The sequence below is a fragment of the Coffea arabica genome, chromosome 11c, assembly GCF_036785885.1.
Source record: "Coffea arabica cultivar ET-39 chromosome 11c, Coffea Arabica ET-39 HiFi, whole genome shotgun sequence".
Taxonomy (NCBI): Eukaryota; Viridiplantae; Streptophyta; class Magnoliopsida; order Gentianales; family Rubiaceae; genus Coffea; species Coffea arabica.
In genome coordinates this window covers 27,355,097-27,378,176 of record NC_092330.1, presented here as the reverse complement: position 1 = coordinate 27,378,176, position 23,080 = coordinate 27,355,097, and the positions used below count along the sequence as shown (strand labels likewise).

Below are 23,080 nucleotides of genomic sequence, written 5' to 3'. Positions count from 1 at the left end.
CGACTTGTTGCTAAAGGATATGCTCAAATTTATGGGGTGGATTATCATGATACTTTTTCTCCTGTTGCTAAACTTGCTTCGGTCAGGTTGTTTATCTCCCTTGCTGCAGCTTATGACTGGCCTCTGCATCAGTTAGACATCAAGAATGCCTTTCTTCATGGTGATCTTCAGGAGGAGGTATATATGGAGCAACCACCTGGTTTTGTTGCTCAAGGGGGGTATGGGAAAGGGAAAGTCTGTCATCTGCAAAAATCTCTATATGGCTTGAAACAGAGTCCTCGGGCTTGGTTTGGAAAATTTAGCCAAGCTATTGAGAAATTTGGGATGCAGAAAAGCAAGTCAGATCATTCTATTTTCTATAGACACTCTAATGGAGGTATTATTCTGTTAGTTGTATATGTGGATGATATTGTAATCACAGGTAGCGACTCTAGCGGAATTTCGTCTCTAAAGTCCTTTCTTCATACTCAGTTCTATACCAAAGACTTGGGGATGTTAAAGTATTTCTTGGGAGTTGAAGTTAGCAGGAGTAAGAAGGGAATCTTTCTATCACAGAGAAAGTATGTACTTGATTTACTGTCGGAGTCGGGAAAGTTGGGTGCTAAACCATGTAGTACCCCAATGGTTCCTAATTTACAATTAACCAAAGAAGGTGAATTGTGTGCAGATCCTGAGAGGTACAGAAGACTAATCGAAAAGTTGAATTATCTTACTGTGACACGTCCTGATATTGCTTATTCAGTGAGTGTGTTAAGCCAATATATGTCCTCACCAACTGTTGACCATTGGAAAGCAGTCGAACAAGTTTTGCACTATTTAAAATGTGCTCCTGGACGTGGAATCCTATATGGCAATCATGGTCATACTAGGATTGAATGTTTTTCAGATTCAGATTGGGCAGGGTGTAAGGAAGATAGGAGATCTACTTCAGGATATTGTGTTTTTGTTGGGGGAAATTTGGTCTCATGGAAGAGTAAGAAACAGAATGTCGTCTCACGATCCAGTGCGGAAGCTGAATATAGAGCTATGGCCAAGTCTGTGTGTGAAGTCATATGGGTATATCAGCTCCTTAGTGAAGTAGGAATTAAGGTCTCAGTACCTGCCAAGCTATGGTCTGATAATCAAGCTGCACTTCACATTGCTTCCAATCCAGTCTTTCATGAACGAACGAAACACATTGAGATTGATTGTCATTTCGTTCGTGAAAAGATCCAACAAGGTTTGATCACTACAGGTTATGTGAAGACTGGAGAACAATTAGGTGATATATTCACAAAAGCTCTTAACGGGGTCCGGATTGATTATCTATGTAACAAGCTGGCCATGATTAATATCTATGCTCCAACTTGAGGGGGAGTGTTACAAATTATATGCAGGATGATTTGTAGGGATTAGATGTTACAGATTATATGCAGGCTGATTTGTAGGGATTAGATAGCTGTCACAGATTGATATAGGCTGATTTGTAGGGATTAGATAGCTAACAAATGTAGGCTAGTTTGTAGCCTAAATTATAGGAATTAGAGGACTGATTTATTGTAATAGGATATCTTCCTATTATAGGATGTCTATACCTGTATATATACCCTTACGATTGATGAATAAAAATATGGGGAATTTATTCTCTTCCTCTGAAATTCACAACCATAAAAGATACTCCCTCCGTCCCAAAATTTGGGACGTTTTCCAGGAGTTGCACTTTTTATGCACAGTAAAATGGTGGACTGCACTTTTCATATTCTTCCAGTTTTATCCATTGTCTGACATACGGAAATAGCCAGCTAAAAGCAAAAGGTTACAGGAATGGTGAAAGTAGGGTTGCAAACGAATCGAGTCGCTCGCGAGCGGCTCGAGTCGAGCTCGAGCTCGAACTCGAGCTCAGAATATTAAGCTCGTTAGCTCGCGAGCTTGAGTATATATATATTTTTTATTTTTATTTTTATTTAATAATAAAATTACGTATATTATATATATATTTTATTTTTTATTTTCATAGTGAAATTACGGATATATCTTTAATATTTTATTATTTATTCAGAAAAAAATATTATTTTATTTATTTTTTTTAAAAATAAAATAATTTTTTTTTTTTAAAGCTCGAGCTCGGCTCGACTTGATTCGAGTCGAGCTCGAGCTCGAAAATTGCCAACTCGTCGAGCTCGAGCTCGAGTTTGGTAAAATTTAGTCGAGACTCGGCTCGATTAGCTCAAAACTCGACTCGACTCGACTCGTTTGCAGCCCTAGGTGAAAGTGTGCATGTGTTGTGGTGGGCCATATGCAATTGTTTATTATTAATTGATGGAATCTTGTCATTATTACTAAGGGTATAAAAGGAAAGTAGCAGTGAAAGTTGTTTGACTTTTGCCATGAGACTCTTATTTTGGGACAACAAAAAAGTGGAAACATGACATTAGCAATGGGACGGAGGGAGTACAATTTTTCTAGCTCATTGACCTTTTTGGCAAAAAAAAAAAGGCTTAGTGACTAAATGGTGTAATCTTAAATAGTTGAGTGACTTTTTTTTGGCCGTGTGCTCATTTTGATACATTTAAAAGTTGGACAAGTGATAAAGCAATTTGAGACAAGATAGTGTAAGAATGACAGCAGGTCAAATATTCTCCAAAATCCCTCTTACTAAATCCAAACCCATATATTTAAATCTTTTACCAAGTTCAATCAGATAACTCTACGGGATTTTATCTCTAATTACCAACCTGCTTATTTTGGTTTTGGAATACCCATCAAACACTCTCTACAAATCTAATTTAAATAGTTCAAAAGAAGGAAATTAACTTTTATCAAATTAAAATCAATTCATATCATGTTGAGTCTAACACTGCTTAGAATTTTAAACTTGGTTAGAGTTCTAGGAAAATTCAACTTTTGTGAAGGGAAAATTTAACGATCTTTCAAAAAAAATATTCAAACAACTATCCCACAATTTCCAACAAGGAGTTGGTACATAAAAATGACAAATAACAATCTACAAGGCAAACGTGTACCACCATATTTGTTACTACGAACTAATTCCTGTTCATTTCTTGGATTCCAGAAGGTCTACTATATAAAAATGCTCCACTAATACGGCCTTCACAAAACAATAATAATAAAATAAATAAATAACAAGAAGAAGAAAAGTTTAACGGTCACGTTAAACTGTAATTCCAATTTGCCTACCTACAACCAAACCCTATAGTCTTGACTTGAAAGTCAGCACTGAGCAGGACTTACAAAACACCAGCAGCGAGTTAGATTGATTTGTATGATTGCAAGACCACCGTATTAGGGTACGCGACCCCCTTTTCGTGCACAAGACCATATTGAAGCTTTCCAATCAATAGGAAATCATTTTAACTGAATAATTGAAGGAAGTTCCTTTGACCAAAATAGTTTACTATTATGTCCTATATAACTGGTGAACTTTCAAGAAATCAATCTATGTTTAGATGAATATTTGCTATACAAGCCAATATGAGAATAGCTGTACAACTATGTACAGAATGTCTGAAACCAATATACTACAATTTTACAAATGCTATAGGTTAAGGAAAGGAACCAAATGACGATCATGAGCACACCGAAAGAAGCAGGTACCAAAATGGTAAAGAATTAAATTTTCTTCTCACTGCGAAAACTCAAAATCTTGTGCTTGGTGTTTTCAAGGACGGAAGATTCTGATCGTTTTCGAGACCTGGAGGCGACAGAAAGGACACCTTCTAACAGCAGAAGAGCATCTTCGACATAACACATGGCCGCATGGAATTATTGTCACATCTACTTCATTGCTCAAGCATACCCGGCACAACCATGCTGCTTTAGCTATATCAGCTTCTTTGGCAGCCATGTCACATTTTTCCTGTATAATTAGACAAATAAAAGCGGCCAGTCACAAATAAAAAAACTCAAAGTCACGAAATAACATTTCCTTTTCATTCAATTTCATGCCATAAATTGACAAAGACAAGATATTTCATCCTACTTGCCCTCGTCTGGAGCTTATTCAAATCGAAGCGCATCAGTATATGCAAGTATTGTTATACAAACTAGATTAAGAGTACCAATGCTTTACATGTTAAACACACCAAGAAAGCAGTGAGAACTTGTTAACAACCAGAGAGGGAGAAAAATAAAGGTGGAACAAAACCAGCAAGATGTGATGAAATCTTCCACTCCTCAAATTGTAATCCTTCACCTGTATGCATTTTCATCTGTCACAGCTATTGTAAGCAAGACAAAATATCTGAAGACGTCTTCGTTTCCCAAAATATAACCCATCTTTAAGAGTCCTTTTTTTGGGGTGGGGTGGAGAACAACATAAGTCCTTTTTGTTCCTTGTTAATAGAACTGTAAATATAGCAAGGGACAATCATATCCCGTTCTTTGTTCAACAGCAAATAATGTTACTAGAAGGGTGCACTAGAACCTATGAAAAATTGTTCTAAAACAAGCCACATTTGGATATAAGCCACAAGGCAGTGGCAGATCAAGGCACTGGCAGATGCAATTTGTTGATATTTATTAGTAGTCTGGAAATACAAAGTATCCATTTGCAATAATTGCAGGAATAACATCTAAGTATAACATCACTTTAACTAGAAAAATCAAATTGTAATTCTTCTCTTGTATGCATTTTCATCTGTCACAAATATTTTTTAATTTTTTTAAGGCATCTGTCACAACTGTCGAAGATATTATCTCCTATGATTATGGGAGATATTATCTCCTATGATTATGGGAGATATTATCTCCCATGATTATAGGATTTTATTGCTTATGATCAATCAAGTTTGAATAGAAGATAGGATATGAGTTGATTATGTAATCCCTAAAATCATGGTTCTATTACCTTAAGTTGTGGCAGAACTATAATAGGGTTGTCCTATAAATGCCTACCTTGTAAGCATATTTGGTGTGTGGGAAAATAAAGAAAAGCAGAGTTTTTTATTTATTTCCTTTTCTTTTTAAAAAACTTTCATGGTATCAGAGCTCCGGCTCTGTACGAATTCCTGCCATGAACTACCGAGCAGCCATAACTGGATCTACTGCTCACACAAGAGAAGACTCATCCTCGTCTTCAGTAGTTATCCAAACTACAGATTACTCTGCTTCAAATTCTCCTTCCCTATAAATAACCGTTCATAAATTAAATGGTTCCAATTATCTGGAATGGGCTCAATTCGTAAAACTGGCTATTGATGGCAGAGGTAAACTCGGCCACCTTACTGGAGAAATTCAACAACCAGCTACTGAAGATCCCAATTTGAAGAGATGGCATTCAGAGAACTCTCTAGTTATTGCTTGGTTGATAAACTCTATGGAACCAGCGATAAGAAAGCCACACTTATTTTTGCCCACAGCCAAAGATGTGTGGGACGCTGTCCGGGATATGTATTCCGATATAGAGAATTCGTCTCAAATTTTCCATCTCAAGACGAAATTGTGAAAATCAAGACAAGAAGATAGAGATGTTACAACCTATTACACAATCAGATGGTAACTTTATGGCAGGAATTGGATCTTTGTTATGAGGATGAATGGGACTGCCGTGCAGACAGTGTTCGATACAAGAAATGGGAGGAGAATGACTGAGTCTATGTCTTCCTGGCTGGACTAAATCAAGAACTTGATGAGGTGCGAGGTCGTATTTTGGGCAGGAAGCCTCTTCCCTCCATTCGTGAAGTATTTTCTGAGGTCAGAAGAGAAGAATCAAGGCGTAAGGTGATGCTAAAGTCCAAGGCAGAGTGTGAAGTTAAGACTTCAGCATTGGTTTCTAAGGGAACAGATTTGAACGGAGATAAACGAAGGAAGCCTTGGTGTGAACACTATAAAAAGTCGTGGCACACAAAGGACACGTGCTGGAAATTACATGGGAAACCATCGAATTTCAAGAAGAAAAATGGAGGTGATAGCAAGGTATTGCAGACTGTGAATGAGGATTCTCAAAAGCAATAAACTGACTCTGAGACACTGGCCTTCACAAAGGAACAATTAAACCAACTGTACAAACTCTTTAAGTCTCCACAATTTTCAGTCACTAAACCAAAAAGCTTCACTCCTTTCTGTTCTTTTGCTAAAAATGGTAATCTTTTTACTGTTGCTCTTTCATGTAAAACATCAAATGCATCTTGTCCACGGATTGTATGGGTTTGATTCTGGGGCCACTGACCATATGACCAGTTAGTCACAATTATTTTCTACCTACAGTCCATGTGCAGCCAATAAAAGAGTCAAGGTTGCTGACGGAGCATTATCCGTCATAGTTGGCATAAGTTCCGTTGTCATCTCTCCTACTCTCACACTTCATAGAGTTCATGTTCCAAATTTATCATGCAATTTGCTGTCCATAAGTAAATTAACTAGGGATCTCAAGTGTCGGATTAATTTTTTCCCCTCTTTTTGTGAGTTTCAGGAACTGACCACGGGGAGGATGATTGGATGTGCTAGAGAAAATGGAGACTTTACTTCCTTGAAGATGAATCAAATTTGTCAACACCAATCAAAAACACATGTTACAGGTCTGTCTCTATTACTAGTAATAAAGAGATTATGTTATTGCACTTTAGACTAGGACATCCTAGTTTTTATTACATGAAATATTTATTGCCAGATTTGTTTAAGAATAAAGATTCATCTTCCTTTCAATGTGAAATCTGCGAATTGGCTAAACATCATTGGTCTACATTTTCTATACATCCTTATCAACCATCAAAACCGTTTCTTCTATTACATACTGATATTTGGGGTCCCTCTAGAATTTCAACTCCGTCTGGAAAACAATGGTTTGTTACATTCATCGATGATCACACAAGAGTTTGTTGGGTGTATATGTTAAGAGAGAAATCAGAGGTTGCAACTGTGTTTTAAAATTTCTACAGCATAGTTTTGACCCAATTTCAAGAAAAAATCAAAATTGTTCGGAGTGACAATGGAAAAGAACATTTCAATAAAATTTTGGGAAGGTTTTTTCTTGAAAAAGGAATTGTGCATCAAACCTCCTGCAATGATACCCCCACAACAAAATGGGGTAGCTGAAAGAAAAAAAACATCTTTTAGAAGTGGCGAGGACATTACTTTTTTCAAGAAATGTTCCTAAATATCTATGGGGCGAAGCAATTTTAACTGCTACATATCTCATAAACAAAATGCCCTCAAGAACCTTGAATTTCCAAACTCTGAATTTTTTCAAAACACTTTATCCCATTTCTCGATTAACATATGAAGTCTCATTAAAGGTGTTTGGGTGCATAGCCTTTGTTCACAATCATGAACAAGGTCGAAGTAAGTTAGACCCTCAAGCAAAAAAGTGCATTTTTGTTGGATATGCACCCACGCAAAAGGGGTATAAATGCTTTGATCCCATTTCGAAAAAAATGTTTGTAACTATGGATGTAACATTTTTTGAAGATAAACCTTTTTTTGGAGATCCTCTTCTGGGGGGGACTCGGCATGTAGAAGAACTTGTAGAAGATGATGATTTTTTCGTATTGAAAATCAAATTCCTGATCAAAATTTTGCTGATAGGAGAATCGATTTTTCTGATTTTTTAGAAGAATCTACAGCACAATTTCCTCAACAAGAACCTTTTCAAGATAATAATCCAGAAAAATCAAATGATACTCTTCAATTTGCCCGTCAAAAGGATTTTGAAAAACTTGAAAAAATTGATCAAGGATTAGAAGAGGATCTCGTCTTTAGTGCCAATAACAGAGTCGAATTCTCTTAGTGAAAGAGATGGGAATGTAACTGAAAAAAACTTGAAAACCTATGTCAGGAAAAATCATCGAGGAAAAGATAAAGCTCCCCCTTCTCTTCACAACAAAGAATCCGAACCTAGGGCAGAATTTGATGTATTTGAGTCCTCAGATAAAGTTTCCTCTGATTCAAAGATGGCTGATTTGGGTCTTCCTATTGCACTTCGAATCTTGTACCAAAAACACCCCATGACTAACTGTCCCTACTTTCTTGACATTTACTTCACAACTTTCTGCTGTGAAAATTCCAAAAAATGCACAGGAAGCATTACAAGTTCCAGAGTGGAGAAAGGCTATTGAAGAGGAGATGTATGCTTTTGAGAAGAATCAAACATGGGAAGTAACAAACCTGCCACAAGGGAAAAAGACAGTAGGGTGTAAATGGGTCTTTACCATCAAGTATAATTCCAATGGGACATTGGAACGGTACAAAGCTCGATTGGTGGCTAAAGGGTTCACTCAAACCTACGGCATTGATTATCTTGAAACTTTTGCTCCAGGGACAAAATTAAACACTATTAGAGTGCTTCCCTCAATAGCAGTAAACCTTGATTGGCCACTCCAACAACTTGATGTCAAGAATGCATTTTTAAATGGAGGTCTGGAGGAAGAGGTGTACATGGATTCTCCCCCTGGATTTGAAGGAAAGTTTCAGTCTAGAGTTTGCAAGCTAAAAAAATCGTTATATGGTTTCAAACAATCTCCTAGGGCCTGGTTTGACAAATTTACTAGGTTGGTAAAAGATCAAGACTATACCCAAACTCAGAGTGATCACACCATATTTGTTAAACACTCCAAGGACGGGAAGATAGCAGTACTCATTGTGTACGTGGATGATATCATTCTCACAGGAGATGACTTAATTGAGATGAAGTGGTTGAAGAAAAGTCTTGCTTCTAGCTTTGAAATCAAAGATTTGGGAACACTACAATATTTCTTAGGGATGGAGGTAGCTCGGTCCAAGAAAGGCATAGTTGTGTCCCAACGCAAGTATGTTTTGGATCTTTTAAAGGAAACAGGGATGAGTGGATGTCGACCTGCAGACACTCTTATGGATCCGAATCACAAGTTAACAGATATAAAAGATGGAACACCAGTTGATACTGCTCGATACCAAAAGTTAGTAGGCAAGCTAATTTACTTGGCTCATAATCGTCCTGATATAGCCTTTTCAGAGAGTGTTGTGAGCCAGTTTATGCATTCTGCATATGAAAAGCACCTTGATGCAGTATATCGAATTCCGAGGTACTTAAAAAGTACTCCAGGAAAAGGATTGTTCTTTAAAAGGGGAGATCGAAAGACCATTGAAGCTTATACAGATGCTGATTGGGCAGGATCAGTCATTGATAGAAGATCAACCTTGGGGTATTGTACCTTTGTATGGGGCAATTTGGTTACTTGGAGAAGTAAGAAACAAAGGGTAGTAGCTTGTAGTAGTGCAAAGGCAGAGTACCGAGCTATGGCTCATGGTGTGTGTGAGATGTTATGGCTGAAGAGAGTTTTAGAGGAGCTGAAAAGACCTATTGAACTTCCAATGAGGCTCTATTGTGATAACCAGGCAGCAATTAGCATAGCTCACAATCCTGTACAACATGATAGAACCAAACATATTGAGATTGACCGCCACTTCATAAAAAAGAAACTTGAAGGAGGAATTATCTGCATGCCATTCGTTCCATCAGCTCAGCAGATAGCTGACATTCTCACCAAAGGACTCTTTAGACCAAATTTTGAACTTCTTACAAGCAAGTTGGGCATGATAAATATATATGCACCAACTTTAGGGGGGGGGGGGGGGTGTCGAAGATATTATCTCCTATGATTATGGGAGATATTAAATCCCATGATTATCTCTCATGATTATAGGAGATATTATCTCCTATGATTATGAAATATTATCTCCCATGATTATGAGAGATTATCTCCCATGATTATGGGATTTTATTGCTTATGATCAATCAAGTTTGAATAGAAGATAGGATATGAGTTGATTATGTAATCCCTAAAATCATGGTTCTATTACCTTAAGTTGTGGCAGAACTATAAGAGGGTTGTCCTATAAATGCCTACCTTGTAAGCATATTTGGTGTGTGGGAAAATAAAGAAAAGCAGAGTTTTTTATTTATTTCTTTTCTTTTTAAAAAACTTTCAACAACTATTGCGAGCAAGACAACAAAAATCTGAAGACGTTTTCCTTTCCCGAAATTATAACACATCTTAGCATTCTTTCTTTTTTTGACCCTAGAGGTGGGCACCGTGGGGAGGGGAATATAAGCCTTTTTTGTTGCTTGTTAATAGGTCTGTCAATATAGCAAGGGACAATCATAACTGCTGTTTGTTCACTACAGCCTATGACAAATTGTGCTAAAACAAGGTACATTTGGATATAAGACACAAAGCAGTGGCAGCTCAATGCCTTTGATGGATGCAATTTGTGATATTGGATAGTAGATTGGATATGCAAAGTACACAGTTGAAATAATTGCAAGGAATCGCATCTAAGAATAACATCTATTTAACTACAAAATTCAGAGTTTAGCATAAGCATAAGCAAAAAAAAAGTTTTTTAATTGTCCATTACTCTATAAAAAGATTAGAAGTCCTTGCTTATACCCATTGTGGTCAACTGGATGAATCTTATCTATCTAGGGCGACAATTTTTGTTATGCTACATTCAGTCACATGCTTTCTAACAAGATTTGATGCTTTCTCAGTCATTTTTTCTTTCTTCTCCCATAAGCACTGAGGAAGCTTCCAAATTCAGCATTCAGAAAGGCCAAAAATACGGGGTCCTTGGTGGATTTAGTAGAATACACTAGAGGAATACAAACTTTGGCAAAATGGGGATGCTAGGAAATTTGGCTGAATGCAGGATAAAGAGTAGGCACTGCTGAGTCATAGACCATAGCTATTAGCATCCTTTGAAATTCCCTAAAATTTATTGTAAATAGTCCAAACACAAAAGACTTCTACATATCCTAGAAATCAAATACTATGGAGAAAATTAATATATCTTAAAACCATTGAAGTCCATTCTTAGTGGATTTCAGAGAATCATTCAGGTAAACTTGGTCAAAAACATATAGACGTTCCACAAATAATTAAACAAGGAAAGAAAACTCCCAACTACTACAGCAAATAATTAATTACAACAATTCCTTTTGGCCATAATAACTTTTTGAAAACTAGCAAATTTAAGAAAATACTCAAAACACAAATAATAATGGGTCACTAGAGATACATCAGAGAGATTCTACTTTAGTATTAAGTTAACATTCAAGATTCAATAATTAATTTTTTTCCCACAAAGAAGTTTTACTAGTAGAGAGGACAAAATTAGGAAGGAAATCCTGAAAGAAAATATGTCTAAAACCACCAAGTAACAAGAAGTCAATTCCCTGCACATATGCCAGTAAAACATCCAGAAAATCACCACTTAGCAATGTTGAAAGGACAAAAGACAATATGTGAAACTCATACATGTAATACATAGTTATAATTCTGTTTTATTTCTGAATGAATTACTGCTAAAAGAAAAAGTAACCAAGTATCTAAAAACCACCACCAGAGTTCGATATGGATGATCTTTCATGCGCATGGTGGAAGAAAAGCTATGTCTCTACGCTAAACCATCTGACAAATCATAACATATAAATGAAACCCTTCCCTTTGCCTTGGTCCAAGAGGGAGTTAGACTTAAGGAGAGTCATTTCAAATTAGATTTGTACATTTCATGTGTTCTTTTTATCAAGATTGACAATGAACTGTACAGATCCCCAAGGCACCACCTCCTCTGATGATGCACATAGACATAACACTCATACTTGCACATCCATGTACAATGTAACACATCACAGACAAAGCACCCTGCAGACGGAACAGAATGTGGTGGTCACACACACTCATGAGATGGAAGCAATTAAATGTAGAAGAACGTGGCTGGTGATTTGAGGAGATTTGGGGATGGGGTACGGGCTTTTGCCCCCGGGTGGGGGGCGGGAGAAGGTAATATGAAGTTGCTGCTGGTTGCTAGAAGAGAAGGTCAACTGAAGGAAGGAAGATTAGCAAAAGATTTGAGTTTGCCGATCTTATTGACCAGGTAAGGAATTGATGGTGGTACTGATAGAAATACTCAAACAGAGGAGATATTGGGCCAACCGATGGTTGAGAATGGGCAAGGGCATGGTTGGGCTGCAATTTAAGTCCTCATTTTTATTTGGATTATCTATTTAACCTAATTAGAAGTGGAGTTAATTACAAAATGTCATTTAATTTTGATAAATAATCATATATTTTAAGGGGCTTAGATGTAATTAATCCTTCAATAGACTGCACAAGACAATAGGAGAAGCATAATCCTTAAATTGATAACATCACAATATGTTCCCCATCCTACACAATCATAGGACACATAGCCCATTAAAGAATCTTAGAAATAGGCGATAACACATGAGATATTAGAGCCACCTTGAAGCAACTCTTCACCTTTCAAGAACCAGCCTATGAAACCCAAAATAAAGATGCAAAGATGAAGATTATTCTGTTGCATACTGCCCTAGTTATGGTTTGAGTATTATGCTGGGACAGAGGGGAAAGGAAAGGGAAGGCTGATTTTTTGAGTTGTTTGATTAAAGTCTCAAGATACCAACCTGCTCAAGCAAAAGTGCTGCCTGCGATTCCTTTAATTGCTCTTGCAGTGTCATTGTCATCTGCAGTAGTGATTGCTTCTCCACATCCATATTAATTCCAGCTGCAGATAGCATCTCATGAACAGCCTGGACAACTTCTGCAGCTGAGACTCGGCCATGCTGGAGATCTTGAACTGGTTGCTGTTGCACACGGCAGAAGCATTTATCAACTTGTATGGTCAAGGTAAAAGAGTTAATAGTAGATGATCAGGGGGGGAAAATCAATAAGCATATGATCCAATTGATAGACCATGACTAAACGATTATAAAAGTCCAAACAACTACTGATGCAGCCACCCCAGTCACATTAAACAATTTCAACATCAGACATTGAAAATATGACTCTCCCAAACACTTAATACAGGAGATCACTACATAACCTCTTGGGACAGAAAGAAAGAAAGAGAGAGACAAATGGTAAAATGTATCAAGAGCACTCATAATTTACAATCAAACTTTGCAAATACAATTATATGCAGAAATTGTTGTTACACAAACAGAATATAGGTATGATTCTTGAAAGCATGTGGAATGGTCTTTTTTCCTCCCATGCTTTCTACTCAATTTTTAAAGTGGCAACGAAGATAACAGTAGAAAAAATCTGTAAATGCGGTCATCTGTCTTTTCTTTGGTCCTTTTAAGTTCATTTACAAATATTGTTATACATATTCGATCCCGTGTGTTTTCACAAGGTTTGGCATGACCAGCAAATAACTTGATCAATTGAAGCTCAGTTAGCCATAAATGAAGTATGGAGCCTATATTAGCTCTAATCCATAACAATGTCCATATCTTAGATAACTGAGGGTATGGCAGATTTCTATTCACAACCAGGGTGTGACTTTAACAGATCGTCTAAATTTCATTTTGAGTGCCTTCACTCTCCAATGTTGTGTTCTACAACAAATTATAATGTCGTGTTCTACAACAAATTTCAATTCACACCAATTACATTAGTGTTATAGTTCTACAAAAACTTAAAATTATCCAATAAAAGTTAAAACAACTTAATATATCTTTTCTTTAACTCCTAAGGCAGTGACGGAATTTTCCAAGACCAAAATAGAAATCTCACCATGTTAGCGTTGAAAAAAAGAAATTCACTTGGCCTTGAAACCAATAAAAATGCTTTTATTAGACCATATCAAGTGACCAAGAATTATATCTACTGTTCGTTAGTAAGAAGTGGACTTGTATACAGTGTCCAGCAGCATCTTGCCATGAAAAGAATTTGGCCACAGTGGCTTCATGCCTATAAATTGATGGAACTTCAATTTAATTCAGTACAAGAAGATGGGATTAATACTGTAGAAAAGAACTAGAACAGGGATAGCAAAACCTTTGGTTAGCACTTCACCTTCTCTTAGTAAATTTTAGCTTTAGTAAGGTGAATTGTTTGGCATTGATCTGAAACCATGCTTTAGTCTAGCCACAACAAATGACATTAGCAGAAGGTTTGGTGAATAAATGAACAGTGCCTATGATTCATTTTAAACTTTACTATGCTTAACTCTTTATACTCCTTGATGCAAAGAGGCATATTTAAGTGCAATTCATAAATTAGATTAGCTATGTTGATCCACTACTATCATCCTCTTTAGCTTTAGTGGGCTGCTCTATCATATCAAGGAACACAAATGTAATTTGCAAACAAGAAGGCTCATACCCCATGAGATCTCGCAATGGCTCTGCTAGATCCAACAATGCCACTCTCAATTTCAGTGTGGTGATCGTCCAGATTAGTTACTGAAGAAGCATCGCTGCTGACTGAAACACTTCTGAATGAGAAAACGTGTGAAGAAAGAAGAAGTTCAGTTATCCCTGGAGATGTTTCCACCTTAAGTCTGTAAAGTGCTTGACCTGCTGAAGGTTTTACATCCTCAGCAACCCTGCCATACTTTAATTTTTCTCGATTTTGAGATCGCCATACCACTACTTCGCCCCTATAGAAAGGCCTTAACGGGAGAAGTTGCACTTGAAGTGCATCTTGGGGCAGTATATCATTCCCCATCAACTCATCTGTTCCATTTCCTTGCTCAGCCACTTTTTTTTGAGAGCAAAGTTTCAAGGCTGTGGCTAGTATCATCTCAGAGCCCTCAGGACACAGAAACAGAGATCCAATAGGCAGTGAAATTGAGGAGTCTAGAACCCGGCTAACAACAATTCCAATGACATCAACAACAGAGACATAATCTGGTGGTTCGGCAACTAAGACACTAGTTTCAAACTTGTCAACAAAATAAAGGGCCCGATGCAGTGATCTTTCCTGCCACTCTGGAACCATTGATTCCTCACTAACATGAGTAATATCTAAGCGCTTTGGAAGGAGCAAAAACTGAGTGTACAAGCATTTAACAAACTTCAAATTTTCTGCAACCATTTTAAGGGACCTCTGTACATTCTGAAGAACGGGGTTGAAAGCAGGAACTTCACTTGCAATGCTACCAACGATGGTCCACAAGGCAGCTTGAAATGATTTACTCAATAACCTGTGTTTTACTTCTTCTAGTTGCAGTGATTGAATACACTGCAAAGTCTGTAGATCTTCCCTGGTATCTAGTTCCTAAAACGAGATGAAAGAATACACCATTAGAGAGAAAAAGCTTTTTCCCAGCACATATTTGAACTACAGACACTAGAGTAAACATGCAAACTTAAAGTAACTCAACAATATGTGAATTCAAAAAAATTGTTATACCTCAACAACCACATCTGAAAGCTTTTTAATGGCCAAGGCCATACATATTCCTTCAGGGAGGTCACTGTGAACAAATCGCAGCCTGGAAACATCAATGTATTTGAGAAAATGGGAACTATGAGAATCAACATAAACACATGACTTTGCATGAACAAGTCTGCAGCCATCATCAGGCACAATAGCCTCAGATCCCCAGTTACACGCTTCTGATGAGACTGCCTCATCACAAACAAAATACAAAATTTCCATCACAGCACGGAATTCATTTGGATTCAGTCGTTGATAACCACAAGCCTTTTGAAGATTTATAAGAAGATCCCTTGCAGCAGCAATAGAGAATGTGTCCTGAAGTCCCAAGTCCTTCAATATCTTTACAAATGGAAGATATAGTGCAGGAAGTTCAAATGCAAATGGGGAAAGATTAATTGTCAGTCGTGCAAAAAGGGCACCAGCTGTCACTAAACGTGTGCCATTTGCCGCTGGAATGAATGCTACTTTCCGTAATTCTGAAATGTCTGACCAAAAAAAAATGAAGATTAAAAGATGTACTTGATATAGTTAAGGTCGTCATCAACATAAAGTTACTGTCCAAGCTCCAGTTCTTCTCAGACCCTAGAACTACTACATCTTTTGTAAAGCCATAAGAAGCACACAAAGACATCACCAAAATTATGTACAAAGCCTAAACCAAAGCCTATCACCAGACCTATAGTGTGCTATTTAATCTCAACCGAGTCTAATATTTGATACAGATATGAGAAAGGATATGGTTATAAGGAAAAGATAAGACCTGCTATTTTTTGTTAAGACATATCCACAACTTTACTAGACACTCCTACTGAAAATTTCACCAGGTTTTAGTCCCAATAGACTTCTTATACTTTTCCAAAAGGTGATGCACACATTAACTAACTATGCTCGATTCCTTGTCTTCATAGCATTCATTTTTCCAGTTTAAAATATTCTCATTAATATAATTTTTTGAGGTCTCTAAAATGGTCATGCTTAAAAAGGGTTTTAGAGTCAATTAGTGGGTGCTGCAATCAAGCAACCTAATCACACTTGTGATTAATTTATTTGATTCTGTTTAACCCCAGCTCAAAAATTTTTTTTCTTTTCTTACTTCTTGCTAGCTTATCTTTTTCTTCTGCTAGCTGGAAGAAAGAGATGTCCTTCACTTTCCCATCTGAAAATACTATCTAGTTTTATCAAATTAGTCTTCCTGAATGTCCTATTGGTTACGCATATTGAGTTTATGCAGGATTTGAAAGCAAAATTCATCTACAACAATAATGTAGCTTTGACCAGAGTAATGCTGAGTTCAGAGTTCTAGGACAGAAAGGAAAACTCGAGGAAACTTTAAATTATTGTTGAAAATCTAGAATATCTTTTCTGTACAGCTATAAATTCTATGTATATCCCATGATTTCTGCTCTATTTTAGGATAAAATAATTTACTCCTATTGTATTTTAGGATAGAATAAATTAGCTCCTAATTTTTAGGAGATTACAGATTTCATGAAATTGACAAAAGTCAAATTCCATTTGTATAAATGTTGTACAAAGCCTAGAACAAAAGAGATAACAGAACAATTCAGTTTTCATTTTGTTCATGGTATCAAAGCTTTTGCTCTTGGGACCTCTTCTTGTCAGCCTTCATTGCTGAGTGCTTTCTTCTTTTCAAGTCTTTATTGCCAAGTGCAATTTCCAGCCTTCATTGCTGATTTTTTCATTAGGCCTTCATTGCCAATTTTTCTTTGAAACCTCCAACATGTCTGAAACTAAAACATCAGAAATCAACTCCAATACCAAATCAGAAGAGCCCTCAAATATTCCGCAAACAGGGGATTTGTAGAGTATCCAGGCAGCCTACAGGCTCAACCGAAAAAACAATTTGAAGTAGTCGCAATTTTTTCAAACATTTCTCAAAGGAAAGGGCAAAATCAGCCACTTGCTTGGAACTGGATCGAAAAAGGGAGATCCTAAATTCGCTGCTTGGGATGAAGAGGATTCTATGGTCATGTCATGGCTGTGGAACTCCATGTTACCTGAAATAAGCGATACTTGCATGTTCCTACCAACAGTTAAAGATATATGGACTACTATTCGACAGACCTATTCAAAGGCCGGAGATTTGCAGAGTATCCAGGCAGCCTATAGGCTCAACGGAAAAAACTATTTGAAGTGGTCACTATTTGTTCAAACATTTCTCAAAGAAAAGGGCAAAATCAGCCACTTGCTTGGAACTGTACCGAAAAAGGGAGATCCTAAATTCGCTGCTTGGGATGAAGAGGATTCTATGGTCACGTCATGGCTGTGGAACTCCATGTTACCTGAAATAAGCGATACTTGCATGTTCCTACCAACAGCTAAAGATATATAAACTACTATTCAACAGACCTATTCAAAGGCAGGAGATGCTGCCCTAATCTATGAGATCAAAACAAACATATCAGCCACTACACAAGGCAACCTTTCTGTTACTCAATATGCCAATCTTCTGCAAAATCTATGGCAGGAACTGGACCAATATCGGTGTGTTCAGATGTTGTGTAGTGAAGATATAGCCACCTTGAAAAACTTTATCGAAAAGGATAGAGTTTATGACTTCCTTGCAGGTCTGAATGCGGAATTTGATCAGGTCAGAGTCCAGATATTGGGGAAGGAAAGATTATCATCTCTGAATGAAACAATATCATTGTTCCGAGCTGAAGAGAATAGGCGAGAAGTCATGTTGGAGCCTAAAACATTAGAAGGCTCGGCAATGATTTCTACAAAGTCAAACAATAAGCAAAGATAGGTAATGGGCGTACAGAGTCAAATAAAGACACAATTTGGTGCACATACTGCAAAAAACCACACCATACGCGAGATGATTGCTTCAAACTCCATGGGAAGGAACAAGTCCTTAGTCAAAAAGGAGGATTCAAAGGAGGAAAAGCCCACTTAACTGATGGAGAATCCAACCAGGTTGGTATAGGAGAATTCAAGAAAGAAGAAATCGAAAAGCTAAGAAACCTTCTAAATTCCCTTGAAAAGTCCTCTAGTACGTGTTCATTGGCTCAATCAGGTAAGTACCTTAACTCTTATGCTTTAAGTGCCTAAAACATGTCTTCTCTAGGCTCTTGGGTCATCGACTCAGGAGCTACTGACCATATGTCTCACAGCCCAATCAGATTTATAACATACAACCCATGTCCTGGAAATAGAAAAATTACTGTTGCGGATGGATCTCCTATAACTATTGCAGGCCAAGGGGCAGCAAATCTATCAAATCCGTTGTCCCTAAATAATGTGTTACATGTCCCAAAATTGTCCTCCAATCTCATATCCATCCATCAAATTACCAAAGATCTGAACTGTAAAGTAACTCTCTATTCTACTCACTGTGTTTTTCAGGATTTGGTTACGGGGAGGACGATTGGACTTGCTAAGGCGAATGATGGGCTTTATTACCTTGAGGAAATGAGTGGCAACAAGAAGAACAATAATCAGTTATCCCTCACCTGCTCCTCAAATAATAAATCTGAAATTTGGCTTCATCATTTCAGTCTTGGTCATCCATCTTTTATTTTACTTAAAAGCATGTTTCCTTCACTTTTTAAGAATGAAGATGTTAGTAGTTTTCATTGTGATACATGTGAAATTGCTAAACATCATAGACTATCATTTCCATTGAGTAATACAAGATCTACTAGACCTTTCTCTTTGATACATATTGATATTTGGGAGCCTTGTAGAGTTTCTAGTATTTCTAGAGCAAAATGGTTTGTCACATTCATTGATGATTGTACTAGAACTACTTGGTTATTTCTTATGAAAGAAAAATCAGAAGTAAGTAGTATTTTTACAATGTTTCATAAAATGGCTTGTACACAATTTGGAAGTTTGATTAAAAGAGTAAGATCTGACAATGCAAGAGACTATTTAAATCAAATTCTCTCATTTTTTTTCCAAAAAGAGGGTATAATACATGAGTCATCTTGTGCAGACACACCCCAACCAAATGGGATTGCTGAATGGAAAAATATACATTTACTCAATGTGACTCGAGCAATTTTGTTTCAATATAAAGTTCCAAAAACCATTTGGGGGGAGACTGTTTTAACTCCTGCACATTTGATAAATAGAGTACCTTCCAAAGTACTAAATAGTCAGAGTCCCATTGCTGCTCTTTCTGTTTTTTTACCCCGATTTTAATGTCTCTTGCACATTGTCACCAAAAGTGTTTGGTTGTGTTGCTTTTGTACATGTTCATGCACACCAAAGAGGGAAACTTGATCCAAGAGCTTTAAAATGTATTTTTGTGGGATACTTAAACATAAAGAAAGGATACAAGTGTTATCATCTACCTTCAAAAAAATTTTTTACCTCCATGGATGTTACATTTGTTGAAAACCTTACTCTCAAAGTAACAATCCTCGTCTCCGGGGGGAGAGTTCTTGGGAAGATAAGGAATTTCTCCTTAATCTTCAAAGTCCTACACTAAACTTGAAGTCTTTCAAACCTGTAATACACCAAATTCCAAAGGAGAACATGCTAGCAGTGAACCTGAACCTAAATTTGAAGTTGAACATGCCAGTAAAGAAATTGAACCTGATCTTGGAGCTGAGAAAAAAATTGATTTAACTCCAACTACACCACTCAAGGTCTACTCAAGAAAGAAAGTTCATATTTCTGAACCTGTGCAAATCCAAGAATCTAAACCACAATCAGGTACTGAAAATTCTGTTCCTTTGTTCAATCTGACTCTGCTCCTTGTGAATTTAATGATTTAGACCTGCCTATTGCTGTTTGAAAAGGAACACGAGAATGCACTAAGCATCCAATCTCAAATTTCGTGTCTTTCCATAGACACCCTCCACAACATAAAACTTTTCTTACCACCAACTCCATTTCAATCCCACAAACACTACAAGAGACACTTAGAAATAAGAACTGGCTACAAGCTATGAAAGAGGAGATGAATGCCCTAGAGAGAAATAAGACTTGAGAAATTGTAAACCTGCCTAAAGGAAAGAAAACAGTGGGGTGTAAATAGGTGTTTACTTTGAAATATAGAGCTGATGATTCATTAGAAAGGCATAAAGCTCGGTTGGTCGCAAAAAGATATACACAGACATATGGGATAGATTACCAAGAGACCTTTGCACCCGTTGCAAAAATGAATACTGTGCGTGTTCTTTTGTCTTTAGCCGCTAACTTTGGCTGGTGTTTACAGCAATTTGATGTTAAGAATGCATTCTTACATGAGGATTTAGAAGAAGAGGTGTACATGGAACCTCCACTGGGTTTCAATGAAATGTTTTTTGAAAAGAAAGTGTGCAGGTTAAAGAAAGCTTTATATGGATGAAAACAATCGCCAAGGGCTTGGTTCGGAAGATTTACTAAAGTGATGCTAGCAATGCAATACAAACAAAGTCAAGGAGATCATACCTTGTTCATAAAACATTCAAAAGGAGGTGTTACAGCTCTACTTGTCTATGTAGATGACATCAACATCACCGGAAATGATCCAATTGAAAGAGAAACACTCAAAAAGTGCTTAGCAAAGGAGTTTGAAATTAAAGAACTAGGGAACCTGAAGTATTTTTTAGGCATTGAGGTGACATACTCAAGTAAAGACATCTTTGTTTCCCAACAAAAGTATGTCTTAGACTTGCTTAAAGAAACAGGCAATCTTGGATGCAAGGCAGCAAGCACACCCATTGAGCCTAACTTGAGATTGAATGAAGAGAAAGATGATAGTACAGTAGATAAGGGAAGATATCAGCGGTTGGTTGGGAAACTGATATACTTGTCCCATACAAGGCCGGACATAGCATTTGCCGTAAGTGTAGTAAGCCAATTTATGCATGAACCAAGAGAGAAACACTTGCAGGCTGTCAACAGAATTATATCCTATCTCAAAGGGACACCGGGTAGAGGAATTTTGTTCAAGAAAAATGAAGGATTGCTCATAGAGGCATATATTGATGCTGATTATGGAGGCATATACTGATGCTGATTATGCAGGTTCTGGTGTAGATCGTAGATCAACTTCAGGATATTGTACATTTCTTGGTGGGAACCGAGTGACATGGAGGAGTAAGAAGCAATCGATTGTTGCAAGATCAAGTGCAGAAGCAGAGTTTAGAGCTATGGCTCGTGGAGTTTGTGAATTGCTATGGCTCAAAATAATACTTGATGACCTTAAAATCAAGTGGGAAGGACCTATGAAACTCTATTGCGACAAATGTCTGCCATCAGCATTGCACACAATCCAGTGCAACATGATCGCACAAAGCACATCGAAGTAGATAGACATTTTATTAAAGAAAAGCTGGACAGCGGCATGATTTGCACTCCATATATAGCATCAAATAATCAATTGGCAGATGTCTTAATTAAGGGAATGCCAACTTCCAACTTAGAAGACATTACATGCAAGATGGGAATGGAAAATATCTATTCACCATCTTGAGGGGGAGTGTTAAAAATCTAGAATATCTTTTCTGTACAGCTATAAATTCTATATATATCCCATGATTTCTGCTCTATTTTAGGATAGAATAATTTACTCCTAATGTATTTTAAGATAGAATAAATTAGCTCCTAATTTTTAGGAGATTACAGATATCATGGAATTGACAAAAGTCAAATTCCATTTGTATAAATGGTGTACAGAGCCTAGAACAAAAGAGATAACAGAACAATTTAGTTTTCTTTTTGTTCAATTATAAAAGAAAGTAAAGAAGAGAAAATTTGCAACTTTATTATGTGTTTGGGAATTTTGAGAAAAAAGAGAAAAGATTAGTAGTAGGTCTCTTTACAATTTTGCCCTTCAAATTTCAATATCTAGATGTTCGACAGTAGATCAAATACGACATTGTAACGCATTTTGTTAAGGAAACTCTGACTTTCTCCCTATTTCTTCTCACTTTTGAGAGGAAATGATAGGAAAGATGTAAGCCTGCCAAAAAGCTTTCTCAATCTCTCTCTTTCATTTCCTCTTTCTCCTACTTAAACTCCCAAACAAATCTCTATTTCTTTTCTTGTTTCCGATTCTTTCTGTCCAAATAAAATGTGATGCCTGAAGAACAAAGCCAACCCAACAGCAAGAGGCTAACTGCAAAATCTAATGATAGCTAGCACTTTCTTGATTACTTATTACTCTTCAGTCACTTATAATTATAAGGCAAAACTTTTAGTACACTGCACTAGTGAAAACTTTAAGTATACCCCATTTTTCTGAGGAAGATGGGCTTTCCTTTTCTTAATTGTTTATTTTCTTATAGATAAAAAAAAAAAAAAAAAAAAAAAGGGTTGGTCATATGACCCAATTAGCATGTGCAGAAGCTGTGAGGAGTCCAGGACTGAGACTCCTGATCACTAGGGATCAAAATGTAAAGTCGTCCTCTTCTTCTTCTTCTTTCCTTTAATATTTTCCTGAGGTCTTTAGTGCTGAACAAAGAGGTTTTGACTGCTTTGCACATGCTTTAGATGAATAAACCTTCTACAATGCAAGGCAGTCATAAGAGACAGACGTAAAGTATTCCAATATTGGAACGTGAAAACAACTATAAAAGGGACTGAGAAATCACACATAAAATGAAAAAGAGAGAGAAGCTAGAAAACCTAATTAAGCATATTGATCAAAGATTGCTTGATGATATATAAAAACTAGAAAAGGAAATAAAAAATGAGCGAGAGCCCTCTATCCAATATCATGAACTGTTTTCTTAAGCACCATAATACAAAAGGTATAAGCTTGGTTCAGGCTAACAAAAGTAATAGGTAATACCTGAAGAAGATAGAGAATCCCAGGCATTTTCCAAATATTTCAAAACCTCAAATGAAGCTTCATCAATAGTCTTCGAACCAGGTGCAGCTGACCAATGAGCAAGTGTGTCTTCACCATTATTTTTCCCAATGGCCTGAAGCAGAAGTCAAAAAGAACCAAC

The 23,080-nt window shown here is 36.9% G+C and overlaps 1 protein-coding gene across 3 annotated transcripts in view; it reads right to left on the bottom strand.

Annotated features, from left to right (window-relative positions):
• Window positions 1–3,376: 3,376 nt before the first annotated feature.
• The window catches only part of LOC113716834 (uncharacterized), a 51,796-nt gene continuing 32,092 nt past the window's right edge, over window positions 3,377–23,080 (bottom strand). The window contains exons 9-13 of one of the 3 annotated variants that reach the window (XM_027241324.2): window positions 22,921–23,053; window positions 15,138–15,652; window positions 14,106–15,002; window positions 12,401–12,580; window positions 3,377–3,856 (exon numbers count right to left, since the gene is read on the bottom strand). In XM_027241324.2, coding sequence (XP_027097125.2) covers window positions 3,659–3,856; window positions 12,401–12,580; window positions 14,106–15,002; window positions 15,138–15,652; window positions 22,921–23,053 — 1,923 coding nt within the window. In that variant the 3' untranslated portion in view covers window positions 3,377–3,658. Of the gene's footprint in view, window positions 3,857–12,400; window positions 12,581–14,105; window positions 15,003–15,137; window positions 15,653–16,018; window positions 16,919–22,920; window positions 23,054–23,080 lie in introns of those variants that run through there. The other 2 variants (XM_072070219.1, XM_072070220.1) reach the window with 2 other exon arrangements.